Source organism: Heliangelus exortis, chromosome 19 (assembly GCF_036169615.1).
Source record: "Heliangelus exortis chromosome 19, bHelExo1.hap1, whole genome shotgun sequence".
Lineage (NCBI taxonomy): Eukaryota > Metazoa > Chordata > Aves > Apodiformes > Trochilidae > Heliangelus > Heliangelus exortis.
Window position 1 is genome coordinate 3206032 of NC_092440.1, and position 22891 is coordinate 3228922.

General features: G+C 61.2%; 1 protein-coding gene across 4 annotated transcripts; it reads right to left on the reverse strand.

Annotated features, from left to right (window-relative positions):
* Nucleotides 1-478: 478 nt before the first annotated feature.
* Nucleotides 479-22891, reverse strand: SMTN (smoothelin). Of its 4 annotated transcripts, XM_071763691.1 has the most exons (22): nt 22695-22888; nt 17674-17834; nt 17341-17434; nt 17187-17265; nt 16778-17094; nt 15111-15213; nt 14653-14891; nt 14455-14518; nt 13127-13225; nt 12197-12562; nt 10917-11026; nt 8693-8809; nt 7447-7635; nt 7278-7353; nt 6855-7019; nt 6261-6323; nt 6036-6099; nt 5560-5730; nt 5357-5483; nt 5133-5284; nt 3669-3841; nt 1242-1383 (listed from the first exon to the last, which is right to left on the reverse strand). In XM_071763691.1, the coding sequence occupies exons 1-21, from the start codon at nt 22743-22745 to the stop codon at nt 3697-3699; spliced, it is 2952 nt and encodes a 983-aa protein (XP_071619792.1). In that variant the 5' UTR covers nt 22746-22888; the 3' UTR covers nt 1242-1383; nt 3669-3696. The 4 variants fall into 4 exon arrangements, with proteins under 4 accessions (XP_071619790.1, XP_071619793.1, XP_071619791.1 ...); XM_071763690.1 differs by lacking the exon at nt 3669-3841 and having other exon boundaries at nt 1090-1383; XM_071763689.1 differs by lacking the exons at nt 3669-3841; nt 5133-5284; nt 5357-5483; ... (2 more) ...; nt 6261-6323; nt 6855-7019 and having other exon boundaries at nt 479-1445; nt 22695-22891.

The following is a 22891-nucleotide window of genomic DNA, read 5'->3' on the forward strand; positions in this document are numbered from 1 at the left end:
CTGGGGGGGATGGAGGAAGGGATGGGGTGCCATAGCTTGGGATGAGCTCTTCACATAGGGTGTGGGGAGGATGGATGCAAATCCACAAATGGGTCTTGCAGTGCTGAGATGAAGACCAATGGCCATGTTGGCCTGGTGGGAATGACTGGTCCTTAGCCAGAGGAGCAGGGTGCAGCTGCACCTTCTGGAGACCTGGGGTCTTCTTAGGCACATCTCTTCCTTTGGCAGTGTGGGATCTTCTCATACCAGCTCTGGGGCCAGTGACCCACCAGCATGTGGGCAGGGCAGAATACTGATGCTGCCCCTCAGCTCTGGGCATCACCCCTGAGTAGGAGGAGCAGCACCCCACATCTCACCCTGATGAGGGTGGAGAGTGGGCTTGCAGCAGGCAGGGCTACCAGCCCTCCTCCCAGGTGCTACATCTCCTGCTGCACTGGTGGCATGAAGGAGTGCAGTGGGGAAGGACCCAAGGCAGACATGTCACCACCCTGTAGAATAAACCTTTATTGTCTGGCTGGTGTTGATACACGTGTCAACACGGGTGTAGAGACGGTGACAGAGGGGTGAGCAGCGCTGAGCACGTGGTGCCCTGAGTTGGGCGGGGGAGGAGAGTGGGGGCTGCTGTCCTGGCTCCCTCCTTGGTCCCCTTGCTCCCCTGGGACCCATCACTGCCCCACCTGACCCCACACACAGGGCTGCAGCCCCCCCCGGTTGAAGTGCCCCAGGGTGCATGTGTGCGGTGGAAAGCAAGATGCCAGCACGGGGCCGTGGAGCCGTCCCCAGGGAGGTGGCACCAAGCAGGGCCTGCAGTGGGCAGAGGAGCTTTCTCACAGAGGGCAAAGGGGAGCCACTCACGGGCACGCTGCTGGGGCACGACTGTGACCTGGGCTGCACTGCACCTCCCTGCTTGGCTACTGACCAACAGGAGTGCTGCCCACGGGAAAAACAACTGGAGAACAAATAACTAAACACACTGCAGCGTGGCAGGCAAGCCAAGCTGGGGAGCACCCCCAGAAGTGCTTGCCTGGCCTCACCCATGGGGTCAGACTGCAGCTGGCCAGGGCAAGGGGAGCTCCAGCAGGACAGAGGCACAGGGTGCCCCAATATCAGAGCCCCCCCATCCCCAGTGCTGGTCCTGCAGGACCCCCCAGAACCCTCTTGGGGCAGGCAGCTCTCCTGCCCACCAGCAGCCCTGAGGACAGGGGGTGGCAGGGGGGCAGGCAGGGCAGGCTCTAGCACTCTTTCTGTCGCATGCGCAACTCGTGACGACGCAGGTGGTTGTAGAGGGACTGCACGTAGGTGAAGACGCACTTGGCGTCTGGCTTCTTCCCCATGATCATCATGTCTTCCACCTCCACCAGGGGCACACAGTCCACCAGCGTCCTGTGGAGATGCAGCCCTCAGCACGGCCCTGGGCAGGCTGCCCTGCTGCAGGGCCCGCTGGTGCTGGGCATTGCTGCCCTCATCCCTTGTGCAGCTCCGGCCTTCCTCTCAATACCCACAGTCCTGCTGCTCCTGGCACGGGGACCACTGTATGCTACCACCACAGGAGCTGTCTTGCCCCCCTGATGCACTCTGCCCCAGCTCTTGGTGCTGCCAGGCACCCCTGCTCAGGTCATGCCTACCCTCTTCTTCCTTCAGCCAATACCAGTGCATTGTAGGGATGCCCACAGGCATCTGTGCTGTGCCCCCCACCCCAAGTGTCACTGTCCGGTCCAATGAAGGTCAGGATGTCCTGGTCACATGGTGCCAATCACTCCAGCTCAAGCCCTGTGCTTCTGCCTTCCGTCAAGTCTGTCTGCCCAGTTCCCACCCTTGTCCTGGACCAGCTCTCAGGGGAGTACCTGCCACAGCCATGGCACAGCCCCACCGGGGAGTTGGGCTCTGCCCAGCTTCAAGCAGCTCAGCACTGGTCTGTGCATACAACCCCTCAGCCCAGGTCACACTGGGGTGCTCAGGCAGGCAGCTTAGGGGAGCCCTGGCAGAGCATGGCTGTCCCCATACACTCATGGCCTCTGCTGCTGCCACCTCAGTGGGGTGTCAGCCCTGCCCTCAGTCTGCCCACATCACCCACCAAGCTCCCTGGGCTGTGGATGCCATTCCTCTCCCCAGACTGGGGCTCCCTGGGCAGCTGGTGGAGTCCATCTAGAAGAGGCTGCCAGCACGGCTGGGGTATCACCATGACAGCCCCACAGGGCAAAGGGGAACTGGCAGCCTCTGTCCTCTCACCTTTTTGCTGGGGGTGCTGGGGAAGGGTGCACAGAATCAACCCAGCCACTGGTGCCACTCACCCTGGGTCACTATCCCTGCCAGCTAGTGTGGCAGGCACCAGCACCCATCAGGGGGACGGATGGTGCCTGAGGCCCCCCTCTCCCCCCCCCCCCCCCCGACCTGCTGCTGCTGCTAACAGACAGCCAAAACAGCCACAGGCACCTGGGAGCTGTTTGGAGCAAATTGGTAGCCCTGGCTAATGCCATGGCCAGCTGGGCTGCTCCAGCCCCAGGGCCACCCTCTGGCAGAGGCTCTGCAGGGTGCACTGCAGCTCTGAGCACAAGGATGATTAAATCCCCAATCTGCCACCCACTACAGCACCCCCCAAGCCCTCTCCACCCCCCACTCAGCTGCAGTAACCCCACTGCTTGCCTCAGTCCCCAGCACAGCCTACCCTAACCCCTGGGCTGACACTGGCACAGCCAAGTGACACCCAGCTGGGACCAAGCAGGGCCAAGGAGAACCACCTGACCCTGGGCTCTGCTCCTGTGTCCCAACACTCCAGCTCTCCTCCAGGGCCTCTGCTGGAGTCAATGCAGCCCGTGCTCAGCTCAGAGCCCATGGCCAGACCAGAACTTGCCCCACCTCATGATTCGGGTGCCCTAGGGATGGAGGAGTGTGCTTGGGGCTTTGGGAAAGCCCCCACTGAGCTCTGGGGGCCCCTCACCACCGTCAGCCGCAGCTCAGGGCCTGATGGTAAAGCAATGGCAGTGCAGACAGAGCAGCTCTGCCCTTATAAAGCCATTGTTTGGGACCCGGTGTGCTGATGCCGCATGGAGCACAGGGGAGCAGCGGCTCCAGTGCCAGCTGGGATGCCCCTGAAGACAGGCACAAACACTGCAAGACTCGGCAGGACCCAAGCCTTGACTCACACTTTCCAGGCTCCCCACTCATGCCCATATATGAGCAGTCAGCACCTCACAGACAAGGCATCACCCACGCCTGGCCACGCAGCAGTGCCTGCAGCTATCCCCAAGCAGGGAGTGCAAGCAGGGATGCTGGGGCAGCCCAGGGTGGGGGGGGCACCCACACTCAGGCAGCACTGGTTGGGCTTGTGCTACTGTAGATCACTGCAAGTCACATCCCCAGCACCTAATCCCCTCCACATTCAGCCAGTGTGGAGGGAAGAGCTGCAGCAGCTCTATTCCTGCTGGAAAGCCAACAGTCCCCCATCATGACACAGTTTCCCCCTCTCCAAGTCCCCAGGGGTGTTATTCTAGGACAGAGGCCAGCTGACTGCCTCTACTCTTCTCCTGGCCACAGGTTGGCCCTGGCAGCTGACACCACCAGGACTCACCCCTTGCCCACCAGAATACCCCAGCCTCTTCTTCCCCAGCTGCCACAACCAAGTGGTGAGGGTGCAGCACGGGCACGTATTTGGAGGGGAAGGTTCTCACCATCGCTCCCGGGAGGGGTGAAAATGGCCTACGACTTTTTGGTTTTTACCAGCCCCTTCTGGACCAGGCAGCGATAGAATTCCTGAATGTATGTGTACACACACTTCCAATCTGGCTCGCGCATCCGGACCATGTCCTCCACGTCCAGCAACTGCGGACAGTCCGCGTGCTTCCTGGGGGTGGGGAGAGAGGGGCAAGCCAGTGACCGCAGCCCAGTCGGGGAGGGGAGGAAGAGAGAAAACAAGAGACATGGATCAGTGCAGTTCCCATCCCTCCCCCCAGAGCAGATGCTGCTCTGCTCTCACATGCTCTAGGGTGCGCGATGCAGGGGCAGGAGGGCTCTGGGCACCGCTGCGCCAAGGCCATTCAGTGAGATTTGGGGCAGCACAAGCAAGGGATGGGGAGGGCAGGTGAGTGGCGTGGAGAGGCGTGAGGTCCAGAGAGAAGGACAGATGGAGGAAGAGGAGGAGAAGTGAGGTGTTTTGGTGCAGGGTGGTCGGGGAGCAGGTTCCAGAGCGGAGCAGCGCTCTATATAGCCCCTATATAGACCCGCTAGGAGGATAAGTGGGGCAAGCCCAGCCATCCTGCCCAGCTCCACTTGGAACCACGTGGCACAGCCCTGGTGCAGGAAGCTTGGGAGAAGATGCTCACAAGAGCTGGAGGAGGAGGAGGAGGAAGGACGAGAGGCCACCTGGCTTCCAGGCTGGAGCGATCGATGGCTCTCTCAAGTCCACGCACCGGTTTCCAAATTAAGGCAAAAAGTCCATTACCAGGAGCACGAAGAGCCAGGCACATGGCTCTCTTCTTGCTCCACTGAACAGCACTGCAGCACCAAGGGAGCTCATGAGAGCTCCCAGCTCACACCACCGCCCAATGCACCAGTCGGAATGGGACACCCCCAGTCACCCAGCCCTGCCCCTGAGCAGGGTGCTGGAGGGGAAGGGAGTGCATGGGAGAGAGACAGAAGGAAGGAGAGAGGGGCTGGCTGCCAGCCCTTCAGCTGGATGAGCTCCCATCTCTCAGCACCCAGGAAAACCAGAAGCAAAAGGGGAAGGGAAGAGACTCGAGAAGCTGCAACAGTGTTTGAGCCCCTAGGACTGTGAAAGGAGACACCTGGCACACACAAACCCCACACCCCAGGGGCTGTGCCACCACACTTGACATCCTGGGATAGGAGGTACAGACTGCAGCTGGGTGGCCTTTGGGTGCTCTGCCCCACACCCAGGAAGCCCAGGCCCCCAAGACCATCCTCGCCATGCCAGACCGCGCTGGCCTCTTGTGGCTCTGTCCACTGCTTTCCCACCCTGGTGTCCAAACCTTGTTCCATAACATGAGGGGACCGATGCTGACGGGTGCCCACCTCCAGCGTCATCTCCCCTGTTGTGTTCCCCATCACCCAGGCACTGTGTGGGAGAGCTGCCCCAAGCCACCCCAAGCCCACTTGATGGCACGAGAGCTACATACTCTGCAGAGGAGAAGGCCACCTCAAAGTTGTGGCGGCGGTTCTGGGGTGTCAGCTGGCTGTAGTCAAACGCATCAGGGAAGAAGTTGTGGACCAAGGCACAGAAGGCCATGCCATCACTCCAGCTGGATGAGAAGTTCTGGATGTCCACATGCTGCGAGAGCAGGAGAGTTACCAAGGGGCAGAATGACAGGCCCTGGGGACAGGGAAATTAGATGGCACTCACCTCATAGCCCCGGGTCTTGGCTCTGCACCAGTCCAGCAACATCTGCTTGATGCTGTTGGCATTGGGCACACCAAAGCTGGAGGAGCGCTGGACGGTGGTTTGGCGCCCCGCTGAAGGGTTTGACAAGCTGTGGCAGAAGGCACAGGGTGTTATCCACGTGGTGATCATGGTCCCCAACCAGCCTGCCCCTGGCCCGGCCTCACCTCCCACTCTCCTTCTGCAGCTTCTCCATCATGGCCCTGCGAGCCTGCGAGGCTGATGTCTTGGGCAGGCTCTGTGCTTTCATCAGCTCTTTCTTCTTCTCTGCCTGGCGCCGCTCCAGCGCAGCGAGGCTGCTCTGCCTGGAGGCACTCTCATCTTCACGGTCGAAGATGCTGGGAGAGAGACAGACAAAGCTAAGAGGGCCACAGACAGCCTGGGGAAGGCATGTGGTGGCCTCAGCTGATTGCCAGTCCCAGAGCGTGGCAAACCTCAATGTCCCTGGGACAGTAGTAGTTTACCCCAGCTGGCAGACATGTCTCTATGCCCACAGAGGGAAAAGCAAGCATGCCCCAAGGACCAAGGGGTTTTGGGGACATTCCTGCACAGGGACACCTCAAGCTGGGCAGCGAGGTTCTGTACAAGCAGACAGATGACTGGGACCACTTGGGGCTGGCCCCAGGGAGGCCCCACTGCTCACCTGCCCATCTTCTTGGATGAGGAGCTGTAGGATGATTTGGTTTGAACAAACGTGCTGTTGCCATCTGCAGAGAGAGAGAAAGAGAGGCCTTAGGAAGGAGCTGAGAAAAGTGGCACCAGGCAGGTGGGGGCTCTGCCTTCACCAAAGGCAGGGATGGCTCAGAGGCAGCAATGACCCTGGGGTGTTGCCCAGATGCTGCAGGGAAAAGGCAGAAAAAGCTCCTACTGTCTGATCTCTTCGAGTAACTCGACTCCATGGTTGTGGTGCGGGAAGTCTTGGTGCCATCACCTGCAGGGGGCAAGGACATGAGGGATCAGCTAGGGAAGGGGCATCAGCACCCACAGCCACCCCCACATCCATGCAAACAGGGTAAGTCCCAGGTGGCAGAGCTACAGCCAGGGCAGGCAGAGGGGGGACAGAGGGCATGTACTCCCTAGGCAGAGCCAAGAGGCCAGGGCACAGAGCAGGGAGCTGAAACATCCCTCAGCCCTCTGAAGTGACTATCGGCTTGATACCCAGGGACAGGGAGAACAGAGGTGTAGGGGACAGGAAACAGGCCCAAGGGGGAGACAAAGCCCCTGCCTCCCCAAAGAGATGGGTGGAAAACCACCACAGCAGAGCCCTTACAGACCCCCAGGCAGGCTTTGGGTGAGCCAGAGGTGATGCAGTAAACCAGCCCTGAACCATAGCCATGCTCCCAGTGGGGCCTAGTGGTGAGCACAGCAAAGAGAAGAGGCAGTGGTAGAATGGTAGTAAAGTCCCTCCAAAGATTCCCGATGGGCTGATGCAAGCCCTGTGCCCCCATGGCCCAGCCCATACTTGACTGGACAAGCCGCTCAGTCTTGGTGACGGTGCTGTGTGCTGAGCCATCCGCCGACTGCATGCTCTGCGTAGTGGTGGTCTCTGTGGCATGGCCAGCCCTCCCTGCCACTGCCTGGCTCCTTGTCTCCTGCAGTCGCTGGTCCCGCTCCTTCTCCCTCTGGTCTGCAAACATGATGGGAGACAGTGTCAGCAGGGAGAGGCTGGAGTGGTAGGCATGGTCCTCGCCACACCAGGGGTTCCGTGGTTGCTGTTGGTCCAGAACCACCTCATGGGAAGGACAATATCCACAACCACGGGTGCAGAAGAAGACCAAGCATGCAGGTCTGCTTCACCACAGCCAGACAGGCCTAGGTCAGCACCCGCCTCTAGTGCCACCATGAGACTACCGACCTCTGGGGGGGTCACTGTCCCCAAGAGTACCTCGCTTGCGCTGGCGGAGCTCCCGCATGGCATTTCGGATCAGTCGCCGCTCCTCAAAGTCTGTTGTCTGATCCAGCTGCAGGAGGAGGTAGAGGTCAGCATCACCCCTCTGCCACCAGCTTGGCTTCACCCCTTGCCTTCCCCAGAAGCCCAGCAGCAGAGGAAGTACCATCTTATCCAGAACATCCTCATCCTCGATCCTGTTCAGCTCCTCAACATTCAGCTTGCTCCTTCTCTCCAGCTCCCTTACTTGGACCTTCTCCATGCCATTGGGCAACTCTGGCTCCAGCCTTGGTGCCTGAGGCTGCTCCACCACCCGCCTTGGTGCCTTGGGTTTCTCCACTACTTCTGGCTCCATCTAAAAGGGACAGCACCATGTGACTGAGTCCCCACCAACTTGCTGCCCCTCCTGCCCCTCACCATGCTGCTCAGGGACCACGATCTCCATGGCCCTGATACTTGCCCAGTGCCACAGGCAGCGGGGACCCTGGAGAAGACATGCCACATGCAGTATAAGCTGGTGGGATGCTGCAGGCATCCACAGTAACCAAGGCAGAGAAGGAGACTACAACATGCCCCCCATGGTACCCCCTGCCTTGGGAGGGCCCAGCAGTCTCTTACTGCTCCCAGCCTGGTTGCCAAAATGTCCCCAGATATCATCACTGGAGGCTGCTGGAGCCCTTCAGCAGGCAGGGGCTGCCTGGGCACTCCAGGCTGGACAGGGCCTGGTGCCCACCTGTGGGCAAAGTGCTGGCAAGGCAAGTACATGCTGTTAGCAACACAAGGGATTTCCAGGGAATTAAAAGGGCTTAGTAGAAAGAAGAGCTTGTGCAGGAGATCAAGAGCCTCCCCCACACCCTTGCTCAGGATCTAGGCCAGCTTGGCCCCCACCGGAGCAAAGCCAGGTTGCCAAGTCCCTTTCAGCACAACCCCCCAGCAATGTGTGGCCGGCAGTGGGCCAGGCCCGGAATAGGCAGGGGAGGCAGCAGGCAGCACTGCCCCGCTACACACCTGGCCCCATCCTGCATCCCACTGCCCCGGCCCAGCACCCAGCCTGTGGCAAAACTGCTGGCAGAAGGGGACACCAGCCATGTGCACCCACACCACCACCTGCACCCTGCCACTGCTGTGCGTGGGAAGGAGCAAGACAGCTGTCTGCACCCTGCCTGCAGGACCGGCATTCTGGCAATGCAGAGCAGGCAGGCTGCGTTTGCCCCCCACAGCAGCAAGCCCAAATGGTGGCAGACACTGCTGACACTGTGTTGCCCCTGCGCTGCATCCACAGTCTCATTTTGTGTCAGAGGTTTCACCTTGGCGCTCCAGATAGCCCCGGGGCCATTGGAGCCCTGCTGGCTGGTGCCACCCTCCCATCCCCTCGCCAGGCGCTGCCGTAGGGCAGGGCTGCCGGCACTCACGCCACTGTTGCTCCGGGAGAGTTGTAGGGTCGATTGTTGGCGTGTGCTGGAGAAAGCGGGCGGATGGGCCACGAGGCTGCTGGGCTCCTCAGTGCCCTCAAAGTGGGCGCAAGGGTCCTGTGCTTCCAGAAAGAGGGTGCTGAGGTCCTCCCCGGGGGGCTCCAGCTGCAGTGCCAGCAGGTCGAGGCGGCGGCCAAGGCGTGCCAGCTCTGCCCGCAGCTCCAGGTGCTCCTCCTGCAGCTCCCGCAGCGCCTGCACCAGGGGCTGCACCTGCCCCAGCGCTTGCTCCAGCTGCCCCTCTACTACCCCTCGGAAAGCCCCCAGCTCCCGCCGTAGCTCTGCCAGCTCGGCCGCTCCGGCCTGCGCCAGCCCTTCCAGGCTGACCCCCGGCATGGTGGCAGTGTCAGTGCTGGCAGGAGCTGCAGCAAGACCCGCTCAGCTGTCCCCTGCCCTTTATAGGGGCGCTGGGAGCACCACCCCCAGCTGGAGGCCGGCTGGGCCTGGCTCTGCGCCTGCCGGGCTATTCTTGTCGCTGGGGCCGGGGGTCCCGCACAGGGGTGCTGAGGCAGGCGCTGTCACTTGGCAGCACTTCAAACCCTGGGACCAGGTGGTTTGGTGGGGGGAGGGGGGTGCTGCAGAGTGCCCCCACACACACCCTGGCTTGCTGCTAGGGCCCTTAGTGCAGCCTGAGGGGCTGCAGGGCATGGTGGTTGGGGAGAGCCCCCCATGCAGGGTCAACCCCAGACCATTGCTGTGCTGGATGAGCTCCAGGGCTGATGAACACCCACACACCCTTTTGCCTGAGCACCCTCCTGCTCCTGGCTGGCGTCACTCACAACACACTGACGCATGTCCAGCCACAGGTTGGCACCAGTGCGAGGGCCTTGGTCATCAGTGGTGATTTTTGGGGCCCCCTATCCTGCCACGCTGCCTGACAAATGCCCCAGGGGGAGCAGATCCCTGCACACTGGCCAAAGGCAGCACCATCACTGGGAGAATACATTACAGCAGCCACTGTCCCAAATCCACACAACCCACTCGCCCCTCCAACCAAGCCCTACCTGGCAAGGCTGCCAGCACCACTGTCGCCTCTTCCTCCTCCCTGCCTCCTGGGAGCATACCTGGAGGCCGTGTCTCCTGCCAGGCAACCAATGGGTCCCAAGCCCCCCACCCCACCGGGCAGCATCGCTAATACCTTAATGAGAGCTGACGGGCTGCTCCAGCCAAGCCTGCCCAAGCGCATTAGTGTGGGGAAGGAACATTTCTGCAGGCAGCAAGCTGCCCGTGGACAGCTGGACCTGCCAGCTCCTGCAGGCAGCATTGCAGGGTAGTCCTGCCACTCTGCAGGCACTGCCTGCTTCATGCTGGCAAAGGCTAAGACAGGGCTGGAGTGCCTCAGCCATGTTATGGCCACCGGCAGTACCGTGTCCACAACACCAGCTGGGCACATGCAGAGCCACAAGAGAAGCAGAACTTCACTTGACATCCTGGCTCCTGCCAAGGCTGCGTGAGCAAGCGCCTCTCATTACCCTAGATGGCCAGGAGCAGATAAAAGCATTTAAAGGGCTGCACAAGGAGGGCTGTCTCTATGTGCACCCAGACCCACTGCCCCCAGCACCATGTCACACCTGGGCAACCATGTCACACCTGACCCCCAAAACCAAGCAGAAGTTTTCAATTTTTTTCCATTCACACCTAAGAATCCCTCCTGAGCCAGGAAGCCTAAGGCTGCCACTGTGCTGTTGACTTTGAAGCACAAAGCAGGAGGAGGCAAGAACCCAGCCTCTGGCTCCAGAATAGGTCACAGACCTTCTCAGAGCAACTTATTCCCCCTCTCCTCACTCCTCTGGCAGGCTCTGCAGCACCACAGCCAAGGTCTATCCTTGGGAGTAAAAACAGAGGGGTGGGTAGCAATGGGTTTTTCCCACCCTAAAAGGTATTTATGACAGAAGAATAGCCACAAAAGGCTCCCAAGTCCACCTCCACCCACCCCGCAAGTATCTACATACACAGTAGCACAGTCAAGGGTGCAGAGGACTCACATGGCTGGGGCTGTGGGTCCATGTGCAGACCCCAAAGCCTCTTTGTAAATACAAAATGATAAGCTAGAGGTTCCAAACGACACTGTCAGCATGAACCTACTTGCCCTGGTCACTGCTCCCCACCCCAAACCATGTCCAAGTGGAACGCAGCCCTATGGCACACAGCACCTCCTGGCACTCACCTTGGTGACATTGCTGCTGACAGTGCTGATGCTGCAGATGCTGCTGCTGCTGCTGCTTTTGGGGACAGTGGTGATACGGATGGGGGTACTCCGTAGCCCTACGGTCACCTCTGCAAGGCAAACAAGAGGTATGTAGGACTTGCCCCAGCCTAGCAGGCTCAGCCCCATGCCAAGGAACAGCTCCAGGTAGGGTGCCTGCTGCATACATCCTGCCTCAGTGGTGGGTGCTGATCTCTGGCACAGGGGAAGGGCTCTGTGGACAGCCAAGGATGGGGAAACCAGGCCCTCCTCACCACCTTGGCTCGCCCTCCTCACCACCCTGGCTCACCCTCCCCAAGGAAGGGCACTTTCTGCATCACTACAGCTGCAGCCAAGACCCCCTGGGGTGAGGGACAGCCCCAGGAGCATCCCAAGCCAGCCACGCCTGCAGGCAGGGAGGGCTGGATCAAGGGCAGGGCTGGATCAGACACAGCAGGAGTGGGGATAGGATGGACCAGGACTGCGTGGACTCCCCTGGACCAGCAGGTCAGTGGGGTCACAGCATGAATGCGAGGCAAAGGATGGGGCAAGGCTGCAGTGACAAGGCAGGAAGTTGGGGAGGGACTGCAGGCACAAGTGTGGCAGAACAGTGGGCCCGGGTTTAGACTGCAGGGCCAGATGACCTCCCAGTACTGAGATGGCCTGAGCATCCCTGCCAAAGGGCGAGGGCTGCCAGGCACACTCCTGCCCTTGGCCACTGCTCTTCTGGCAGCGCCCACGCTCAGCCTCCAGCACACAAATGCTGCTGCTGCTGTGTCTGATCAGTGCCTGGCTGGCCTATCACTACCCACCTGCCCACTGCTGCCCACCTGCCTGCTGACTTCCACATGCTCACTGATTTCTACCACCTTGTCACTGCTTTACTGCTCACTGGCACCCATTTGCTCCACCGCCTGACTATGCACATCACCCTGTTGGGAACACTGTCCCATGGTGCTTGCAGCCCTGCCAGCTCATACCTTCCTGCTGGCAACCTGCTGCCCCCATGGTGCCCACCCCCCTGACAGGTGCCCAGTGGTCCTAGTCCTACTTCCACGAGTGATGGAATCACTTGTGCCCCTCATCTCTACAGTGACCAGGTGCCACACTGCCCAACCAGCCCACCCCATCCTCACAACAGGTGCCTGCTGTCTGCACTGCCCATCTCCCCCACCCAGTCTCCCAATGGATGCACAACCCGGTTTTGTCCCCTGGTCCTGTACCCCTGCCCACGCTTCCCATCTTCCCTGCCCGGTGCCCACCTGCCCGCTGGTTGCTGGGGGTGGCCACGACACGTGGCGTGAGGGGCTGCACACGCCCATCCTTGATCTCGATGGTGAAGAAGGTCTTCATGCCGTCGGGACCGGGACCGGGGCGGGAGCCGGCAGGGCGGGGGCCGGCGGAGACCGGGGCCGGGAGCTGTTCTGCACCTCCGCTGCCGCCGGCCCGCGCGTTTTGAGCGGGCCCCGGCGGGGCAGTGCGGGGCCCCCGCTGCCACTGGGCGGTCCCGGCCCGCCCCCCCGTGCCGCCCACCCCCGCCGGGCCGTCCGCAGCCGCCGCCGGGGAGAACCGCTGGGCTCGCTCCCGCACCGAGGCAGCGCGTGGCAGCGGCCCGGCACGGCTCTGCTCTGCGGGGAGAGACGCGGGGGGTTACCCGGGCTGCCGCCACCTACGGGTGTCCCCGCCACGCATGCTGCACCCCGCTCCCTGGCTCCTTACGATGCACGCAGTCCCCAAGGTGCCCCGCCACGCACGCAGCTCCCCGGAGGGCCCTTTACAATATATCTGCCCCTGCCCCGGGGGTGCCTTGCCCAGCATGCTGCCCCCAGTGTGCCCACACAGTGCACGAGGATCCAGTGGCCTGTCACACATGCAGCCCCTACAATGCCTGAACGATGCATGTTGCCCACCAGACCCTACCACACATGCAACCCCTCCCGACGCTATGCTGTGCTTGCTGCCCCTCCCAGGTTGACTGCAGCCCTTCGAAGCTCCTGCAGGGGCCCGGCTGCTCGTGCACAAGCGTGAGGAGAGGATGGGTGCTGGGCAGGGGGCAAGAAAGAAGGTGGGCATCCAGCAGTCAGTCCTGCTCAGCCAGCAACGTCCTGCTTCCAGAGCTCCACAGGCTCTGCCAGAGACCTCCAGCCACTGGGAAGCAGAAAGAGCAGAGGCAGCTGTCACTGGGACCTTACCTGTGGAGCCAGACAGGCACATGGAGGAGGATGTTTGCTCCCAACGGTGAGTGTTCAGGTGAGCTGGGGTCCCCACTGTGTCCTGAGTGGGCCTTGCCACTTGGGAAGGGATGGGTCACATATGGGAGGAACAGGACAAGAGGAACAGAGGGTAAGTATAGCCATGGTGCTGCTGCAATCCCCACCTTCTCCGCACAGCACCTTGGGGTCCCCCTCCCTGTCACCCCACACTCCCCCAGGTGTAATACCAAAATCCACCTGCACTCTTAGGCAGCTCTGCAACACAGCAGACGGCTCTGCCCCGCTGTGCCAAACCATGCCACAGAGGAGGGAAAGGCAGAGATCAGGGTACCTGTACCCCAGCAGGGCAGTGAGTGGTACTTGGGCTCTGTGCCATGAGATCAGGATCACTCCTGAACCCTCCAGGCCCTGGCATAGCGGGACAGAGCCCCACATCGCCTCTAGAGAAGAGGGCAAGGGGGTTCAGTGGCTCAGCCCACACCCAGGGAACATCCAGGGTGCACACTGGCAGGCACTGAACAGGCAGCACTCTGGCCTGGGAACAGAAACACTGATGCTCTAGTGACAGGGCTCTGCACTCAGGTTTGCGTCATCCACGGGTGAGGCAAGGGGCATTGGGTCCTGCATGCTTCTCACTGCCCCAGGGCTGTGCATCTCTCCAAGAACCAGCCGGAGGTCCCCTGGGGCTTGTTGGAGGGAGGGGACCTCTGTCTGCAAGGTCAGCTCTGAGCGGAAACCCTGTCCCTGGGGGCAGAGCACTGCTTTCTGGTTTTTCCTCTGAGTTTCTTCCCATCACAGCTCAAAGGACAGGCCTCCCAGCAGCAGAACAAGGGCAGCTGCTAGCCACCAGGATCCCTCAAGGCTGCAGGGAAGACCCATAGGGTGCTGGGCCCTGGCTGGGCCAGTAAGCATGGCCCCAGGGGGGTGGGGGGCCAGCCAGCACACAGCTCCCAGCCTTATTGGGACAAAGAATGCAAAAGGCCAGGGTTTGCTGCAGGCACCGATTCCCTTTCATGGCCCTGCTGCCGCCTGGCCTGGTAAACAGCCCGGTGGCACGCAGCTCTCCCGGCACCCAGTTGGGGGACAGCACCACCACCCCACAGCAGGGTGACAGGTGACAACCGGCTGGGGAGAGCCTGGCCACCTCCCACACTCCAATCTCTGCCCTGGCAGGCTTGAGTCCTCAGGGCTGGGCCCTTCCCTGCACCCCAGGGGTGCACATTCCGCAGGGCAGGGGGCATAAAGCAGCACTGCCAGGCTTTGGGGAGTCATAGCCCTGCACCCCCTCCTCACAGGGATGCACATACCTGCTGCCAGTTCCACACACCTCCCAGACAGCCCTGGCATCTGCCCACACACCCTAGTGCTGAGCTGCAGGGAGGGAAAAGGGGCAAAGCAGTCAGCTGGGGGGCCACGCTCACCCCCCCTCCATCAAGCTGCCTTTCCCACGGGACTGGCAGCCAAGTGGGAGGCGGCAGCCCCAACCTGTGCTGCCAGTTCTGTACCTGGCTGCCAGAACTAGGCTGGTCTGGTGTGTGGCTCTGCCCCACAGTGAGCTCTCGAGAGATAGCAGGGCTGCCTGTGATCCCAGCCTTCCAGGTTGCCCGGGGCTGCCCCTTAGGCTGGGCAGTTCCTGAGGAGCATGAGTGGCACTTCTCCCCCTCCTCACCACCATCTTTGGGCTCCACACCAGGCTCTGAGGGCAGCTGTAGCTCCAGAAGCACAAGGGTCCCTGAGACCACAGCTGCAGGGAGAGAAGAGTGTTGGCACAGGGAAAGCCTACGGCTGCCTAAAGAGCATCTCTGCTGCCACGGCCCCACCAGGCACCCAGCTCCCCTGCCCCAGCCCCCATCTCCTTTGAGGGATGCTGTGCTGCCCTCTCCATCCTCCATACATCCTGTAGCTGTCCCTGGCACCACTGTGGCCCCAGGCACACACAGGTGTGACATTCGAGGGGACTCACCCTGGGCACTGGGTTTCTGCAGGTCTCCCACCTGCCGACTGCATAGCTCCTGCATTCCAGCTGGGATGTGTTCCTGCTCCACTGTGTTGCCTTGCTGGTGGGCCTGGGGAGAACAAGGGGTGAGAGGGTCTCTTGACCAGGTCACCCCATCCTTTCCCTGCCACTCAGCTAGGGATATGCCAAAACCCTGCATACCCCTGGGGTTCCCAGCACTTCTCTGCTTGGGGCTGATAAGCACAAGGCAACGGAGGAAGGAGTTGGCTCTTGGGTCTCCCTGTGGCTCCCTGTGTTCAACATGGATGCCAGGAGGTAGGAGGAAAGGAGAGCCCCTCACTTGTGCCCCCATCCTTTCTTGTATCCCAGCGGAGGAGTCTCAGGGCTCCATGAGGCAGGGAGCACCCAGTTTTGCATCACACTGTCCCAGCCTGTGATACCAGCAGCTCTGCTCAGCAAACAATGGGATGCTCTGGGTTCAGGACCACACACTCACAACTGAGTGGCAAGGACACATAGGTAGCCCGTGCATCCCTGACATTATCTGAGCAGGGCTAGGGAGTCCTGGTGTTACCAGGCAGGGCACAGGGTGCCAGTCCTGGCTGTTCCAGTACCTCTAGGAATCCCACAGGCTTTAGGTGCTCGCTCCAGGGTGGGGGTATGCAGAGAAGGCTCTGTACCCAGAGGGCAGACAGGGGAAACCAGGACCTGAACCCAAGTGCCACTATGTCCATCATTTAAGGGAAATGTCCTCAGGTTTGAAGTAATCAGCCATAGTGGTGCAGCTCTACCAGCTGCCTGGGAGATGTCCCAGCAGGGGCAGAACAGGGGGCAGTGTGCCAGCACTGATGGGGAAAGCAGACAGTGCTGAAAGGTGGCACAGGGCCATGTCCCCACTGTGTAGCCCCAGGGCAGGTGGCAGTGAAATCTGGGCTGAATGGAAGCAGACACAAGGACCCACACCTCACTCCTTGGCTAATCACTGTTTCTCCTTTCCCCACTCTCTCCCCTAAAGGGCAACCCTGCATAGTGTCCCTACAAGGACCTCCTACCACCACAGAGCCACAGTCCCCTGGGTGGACCACCACTGTGCAGGAAGCCAAGCTTGAGCCCATTCCTTCCAGCCCTGCCCACCAGCTCATCCTTTCCTCTGCCAGAGCACCCCCACCATGGCTGGTGGACATCAGCCCCACTCAAGAGCAAGCCCCAGCCCCTCAAGGGCCAGTGGGAACAGCCAGCATGGGGAGAGGGATGGGAGGGTCAAGGTTTCTGCCTGTGCAAGGGGACTGATGCAAGCAGCTGCAGCATCAAGGCAGGACAAGTGACCATTGCCCCCAGAGCACTGACCCTGCAGAGCTGCAAGGGGAGAGGTGAACCAACCAGATCCCTTGCCTGCAGCACCCACACCCAGGCTGCATCCTCAGGGAGAAGTCCCAGGGGGCACCCATGTTTGAGCACCGAGATCACCCCTGCTGGGGCCATGCTGGCACAGCACAGTGCTTCCTCCATATCCTCAGAGACCCCAGCTCCACCTGTCCCAGACCCCTCAGGTGGGAAAGCCCAGCATGCCCAGGGCTCTGTGCCCAAGGCAAGCTGGCACAGGAGCCTGAGGGAGGGGTGAGGAGTCTCCAATGGTGCTGTCTCCACCCTCCAGAAGCACTCCACACACTCACCACTGAGCCTTTGGGCTCCTGTGCAGGGGACTGCTCCACACACCCTCCATGGCTGCTCTCCCCTGGCCCAGCCAATTCCAGCTGCTCTGAATCATTCTTCTGGCTGATCTCTCCACTCCTGGCTGCAGCCAGAGGCTTGGAGCTGCCCTCATCACAGGACTCCCTGCTCCCATCCAGGGCTGGCAGCTCAGCATCACCCCTACGGCTCTCCTTCGTTTCAGCATCATCCCTCTGGCTGCTTTTTGCATGCCCAGGCACTGCAGGGGGCTCGCTGCCATCCCTCCGGCTGCTGCGCATGTTCTCAGCCAAGGTTGCAGCTGGATGGGAGCAAAGCAACATTTAAGAAGGAGCCACCCGCATCATGAGCTCTCCAGGGTAGCTGCCCTGGGACATGGGGACAGTGCCTCACCTTCGATCTCCTCAGCCCGCAGTTTGCGAATGGCAGCTCGGATCAGCTTGCGCTCCTCGTACTCACCTGCTGCCCGCAGCTGCAAGAGAGAAAGACCCAGGAGAGAAGCAAAGTCACCCTGGCACATAGTCTGCCCCATCATACGGTCACTCACCAGTTTTGTCAGCTCCTCCACATCAGTGATGGCTTCAAGCTGCTGGGACAAGGCAGCCAGGGCTGCCTTCTGCTCCTCCTCCAGGTGCCGGGATCTGGATGGGGGTGAGGGAGGACAGCCAGGAGATGCCGTGGGTGCTCAGGACCAAAGTTCCCTTGTGGGCAGCCATAAAGTTCAGGCAATGGCCCCGCCACACGCCAAGCTGCTTGGTGCCGATCTCCTCCCACCCTCCCACTCACCCAAATCTGTCCAAGCCACAGTGGGGCTGGGCATCAAAGCATCTGTTGTCTGGGGCAGAGGCAGGGGGTGACCCCAGCCTCAGGCTGGACTCACCGTGGCCAGTTCTCCTTGTCCTCCTGCCGGTGGCTGCTGCGCTCTGTGCGGAAGCGCTTGGATGCCAGCGCCTCCTCGTCCCGCTCCAGCTCCTGCCGCTGCAGCTCCCTGATGGCCGAGCGGATGCGGCGCCGTTCAGCCAGGTCCAGCGTTGCCTCCAGCTGTGTGTGACGGGCAGGGCTCAGCACCCGTCGTGGCCCTGGTGCCTCCCCCTCACCGTGGGATGCCCGGGCACTGCACAATGGGGCCGTCTGTCCAGCAGGGCCCATGCACAGCACTGCGTGACCCCATGGGGAGCAGGCTCAGCCCCCAGGGGCAGGGTGATAGGACCAGCTATGGACAGAAGGGGCTGCCTGAGAGCCTCCAGTCCTGAGTTCTCCCACCCCAATGAGGAGGGGTTCCCCCTTGTAGGCCTCCCCACACTCACCCAGCACTGGAGGATGGCAGGTGGCTCTCAGAGCCAAACTACAGAGCAGTATCTGTCCCAAATCAAAGTCCAACCCTCTGTGTTCGGAAAGCACAGCCCCAACCTGCCCTGCCCTCACCCCCCTCATTAACATCTCACAGTGTTCCCCTCAGCACACCCAAGGTTTCCCATCAGAACCTGGCACAGGCACCCAGTGCTGCTTCCCTTCTTCCAGATCAGGTCCACAGACCCATCCCTGCCATCAGCCCAAGTGCTTTGAGGGGGCCATGCACAGGACCCCAACATTGAAGGGGGGCAGAAGGCAGCCAGATCCACAGGGAAAACCAAGCCAGGGCAGGCATGACCCCATTGTGGGACATCAAGATCAACTTGGTGCTGGGAACCCAGGAGGCAATTTTCCATGGAGCTTGTGAAAAATAAACCTCATGACCCACAGCAGCTGCTGTCAACATCGAGGCCCAGCATGCTGGAAGCGGCAGCAGCAGTGACTGCACCGGAGGACAAGAGCATCAGTTCCCTCCCTTCCGGTCCTGTGGGCCACTGCTAGGCCACCCATCCAGGCTCTTCAGGTTCTGCCACAGCAGGAGTCCAGGGTTGGTCCCTCAGCCAGACTGATCAGCACCAAGGGCCCCAAACCATCACATGCAAGCAGAAACTGCCCTGCACAGAGCCCCCCAGCAACGCCATCATCCTTCACTCTCCCTGCTCAGGGTTTGGAGACCAAGGGAGGATATTTCCAGCTCAGTGAAGCCAGCAGGCACAGAGCTGCCACATACCACCCTAGTGGCAGCCAGAATTGTGGTCCTTCGGCCTCTGCCAGCCTTGGGGTCCAGACAGAAACATTATCCTTTGCCAGCTGGGAAGACCCTGACAGGATGCTTGGCAGACAGAAGTGTTGACCCCAGAGCAGCTTCCCCCAGACAGCCCAACACTAAAAGTTCCCCCACCCTCAGGGGCAGCTGCGTGGAGCCGGGATGCTCCCTCCCACCCTGGCAGCCCCTGCAGCACTGGCTGGCAGTGCCACCCCTCCCAGCACGATACAGCTGATTATCCCATCCCACAGCAGCACCAGTATCTGCCTCCTGGACAGAGCAATGGTTTCCCCAGGCTCTTATTCAGAGTTGGCACCTCTGGTGGCACATGTGCAGGGAAGAAGTTGGGAAGAGCAGAAGCCACTGCACTGCCAGGGCAAGGGGATGTCAAGGAGGAAACCAACCCCTGCATCCACATGGGACTCCAGTTCCAATCTGCACTAGGCTGGCCTGCCAGCCCTGGGCACCTGTCTGCACCCCAGGGATGCTGCTGCAGATGGGGACACTGGCTGCCAGGACAAAGGTACCAGGAGAGGGCCTTTTACAGCTGTTCCAGCAGGGACAGCAGCAACCCTGGCTGTCCAGGAAGCCTGGATTTGCCAAGCACAGGGTGGGAGCGATGGAGCCTGGTCTCACCCCAGACAAGGTGCTGGAGGCAGAGGTCTCATCAGAAGCAGAGCTCCCCCCACAGCTGTGCAAAAGCCTGGAGGACAGAAAAACACATCTCCACCATACCCTGGCAGGCCAAGCTCCTGGCCATTCCCTAAATGAGCGGCTGCTGGTGATGCACAGCTCAGCACTGGCAGCCGGGTCAGAGCAATGGGGAGGGCAGCAACTGCAGGAGTCAGGAGTGCAGGGAAAGCAGGCACACGATAGGACATCAGCCTCATGCACCCTGGAGTGGGGGACACCCTGGCATTCATATGACACCCACCCGCCAACTTCAGGGACTGCCCTACCCAGGGGACTCCATCTGAGACCTGACCTGCACCTGGGTCCTTGAGGGCTTCTCCCAGCAGGAGAAACAGCAGCAAGGCAGGAGAAAGAGCTTTGTCTCAAGCCCACGTCAGCAGGGAGCTGGGATGAGGCAAATAAGTGGCCAGTGGTGAGGGGGAGCGTGCCTGAAACCACAGCTGGAGCCAGGGAGTGGGCAGGGGCCAAGGGGCCCAACCCCTGGGCTGGCCCAGGGATCAGCACATGCCAGGGCCCCACCAGCCCTGCCCAGCTGGCAGCAAATTAATGGTTATGAGCAAATGCCTGCCTCAGTACACATACAAAGTGGCTTTGTGAAAAAGGTGCTGGCAAGGCACCCATGAGCTGCTTTCCTGATGATGCCCAAGCACAGCGAGTGTTCAGCGCCCCGGCATGGCTGGCGGTTCCTCTGGGACAGCTGTAATTAGCCCTGTATCCATCTGGCTCTCTGGAGTGGATGAACACACAGCACTTGGCAGGCCGGAGTCCCAGACACAGGGAAACTGCTCCAGGGACAGAAGCCAGGCATATCAAGGACCTCCAGTAGCCCCAGGCTTTGCTGTCACCTTTGGGAGAAGCCATGGAGAGCATGGCTGCCTTCCAGGCAGAGGAAAGCAGGAAGGAGAGATGGCTGATGGGGACATGGCAGAGATGCAACACTCCTTTCCCAAAGGCCATGGGATATAAGGGGACCTCGCCACCCTGACATTCCTAGCTCAAGTCTGCTCTGCCTTTTCCTGCACAGGGATTTGCATTCTGCCAGTCTAATTAACCAGGTTGAGGCCTGGAGGGGCCAGGAGAGGGAAGCATTCCCCAGCCTGGGGCCAGCAGACCACATCTGGGAGTTCAGCACAGCTCTCACACAACCCCCTGCTCTTCCAGACACCCAGCTAAGGGCCACGCTGCACAGTACCCACCTTATTCCCTCCCTAAGCTCATCCAAGCCTTTTGTCACCTTCCTGCTGCACCACAGATTCATCCCAACTGGCCTTTCCAGGACTGGGGTACCCGTAGGCAGCTGGAGAGGGAACTATGTGGCTTCTTACAGGATGGAGTCTGGAGTCCCAACCCCATCAGCATACAGTCCCAGCGAGAAAGCTGCTGAAACCTGCTTGTGTTCCCCAGACTTCTTCTTTTAGAACCCCCAGGGATGTCACAGGCTGCTGCCAAGGTCTTACTTGCTGGAAGAAAGGAGGAGAAGCAGTTCAGAGTGGAGGACTGGGGAGAGCAGAGGAGCAGGGAGGAAGCAGTGGGAGAGGCAGTTTTCCCTTATATGGGCTAATCCTCTTCCAGATGAGCAGAGCCAAAACTTAACCAGAAAGAAAAATAATTCCTTCCCTGCCTCTCATCAGCTCGGAACAGGCTTTCCCCAGCCGGTAACACATAGACAAAGGGAGACCCAAGCCATGAGCAGGGTGCTCTGGGAATACAAAGCCTCAGCGGTCCAAAGACAAAGCCCCAGGAGAAGTGGCACTTCCTGCATGGTTCTACCTTCCCAGGCTGGCTGGAGATCCAGCTGCACCACAAACCCTACATCTATCCCATCACTACTCCCAGGACTCCATCTCAGTCCAAAGACCTCATATGGGACACGGCAGTGCCAGAGCACTTGTAGGACAGGAGGAAACTCAGACCACCCATCCCCACACCCCCAGGACACCCTGTTATCTCCATGTAACCCCACAGAGAGCAGTAGGCTCCTCCACCCACAAACCCACGGGCACGTCTGTGTGTTGTCACCCAGAGCCGGCTGAGGATGGTGCATCAGGAGGGTCCACCGAGGCAGATGTCTCGTGCTGACCCCTTGCCCACGTCTAGTGGAGCTCCTGCTCCCCACCAGTGCCGCAGTACCCCGACTCTTTCCTGTTCCCGTAGACGTGCCTTCCCGGCTGACTCAGCTTCCTGCCCTCCCCATCCCCAGCGCTCAGCCCTGCGGCACCCGGAACACCCCCAGCCCCAAAACCACGGTGCCTCGGGGCTGGCAGGGCTTCACAAAGCTGGGCAACACTTTGCAGGCCTTCCTGGTACAACATCCCTGGGTTAGCCCAGCACCCAGAGCCCACCTCTGGGGGGACACGGGGGTTCATTCCCCACCAGCACACCCAGCCCGGCAGCCGTGAGGCCAGGACTTGGCTCCGGCTCTCACTCCCGGAGCAGGGAAGCGGCTCGGCTGCACAAGAGGGGATACCCGTCCATGGGCACCGAGTCTGGGGAGCAGCCCCGGGACAGAGCCAGCCGCGGGCAGCGCGGGAGCAGAGAGCGGGGCCAGATGGCTGAGAGCGGCGAGCAGAGAGCCGGCAGCAGGAAACGCCTCAGGCGGGAGCCGCCGGCCAAGGTGATGGAGCCACCGGACAGATATTACAGCCAGATCGCGGGTGCGAGCGAAGGGCTAAGTGTGAACCGGAGACTCTGGAGCCACTGGGGCAAGACAAGGGCTTGAGCCAGAGATCACCCGTGCCCAGAGCTCCGGCCCAGGCCAGCTGGAGCCCCTCCAGGTGCTGCTGCCCAGACCCCCCACAGCACTACAGCAGCTCCTTGCCAGTGGCCCCCGCTTGCCCCCCAGGGTAGGGCAGCGTCAGCTCCACCACCTGCGGATAGCAGAGGGCCCCCTGGTACCGCTCAGCCTCCGGAGCCAGCCCGGCCGTTCTCTCTGCCCGCGCCTGGCATGGCCACCACCCCCTCGACCCTGGGGGGTACGGTGAGCCGGGGCACTGCTGGGCACACACCGACCCGCGCCTCGGGAGCCGTCACACGGGGGCAGAGGCTGCAGGCAGCTCGCTTTGCCCCGTTCCACCGCAGCAGGGACTCACCAGCTTCCGCAGCGCTCCCTCGTCCATGCCGAGGAGGTTCTCCAGGGACATCCCGCCCGCCTGCCCCGCTGCTGCTGTAGACCAGGGGCTCGGCGGCGGCCGAAACAACAAAGGGCGACCCAGGCAGCGCGGCCCCGCACTACGCTCCGGCTCGGCTCGGCCCGGCCCCGCTACGCCCGCGCTCCTGGCCCCGGCCC

What these genes read in the sequence shown, in the direction of transcription:
- SMTN (XM_071763689.1), bottom strand. Translation starts at nt 22,745, where the DNA reads ATGTCCCTGGAGAACCTCCTCGGCATGGACGAGGGAGCGCTGCGGAAG. An exon ending in GTGCCTGTCTGGCTCCACAG is followed by an intron (nt 12,563 to 13,126) that starts GTAAGGTCCCAG and finishes CTCTCCCCGCAG; the next exon opens with AGCAGAGCCGTGCCGGGCCG. An exon ending in AGGATGTTCTGGATAAGATG is followed by an intron (nt 7,354 to 7,446) that starts GTACTTCCTCTG and finishes CTCCTCCTGCAG; the next exon opens with CTGGATCAGACAACAGACTT.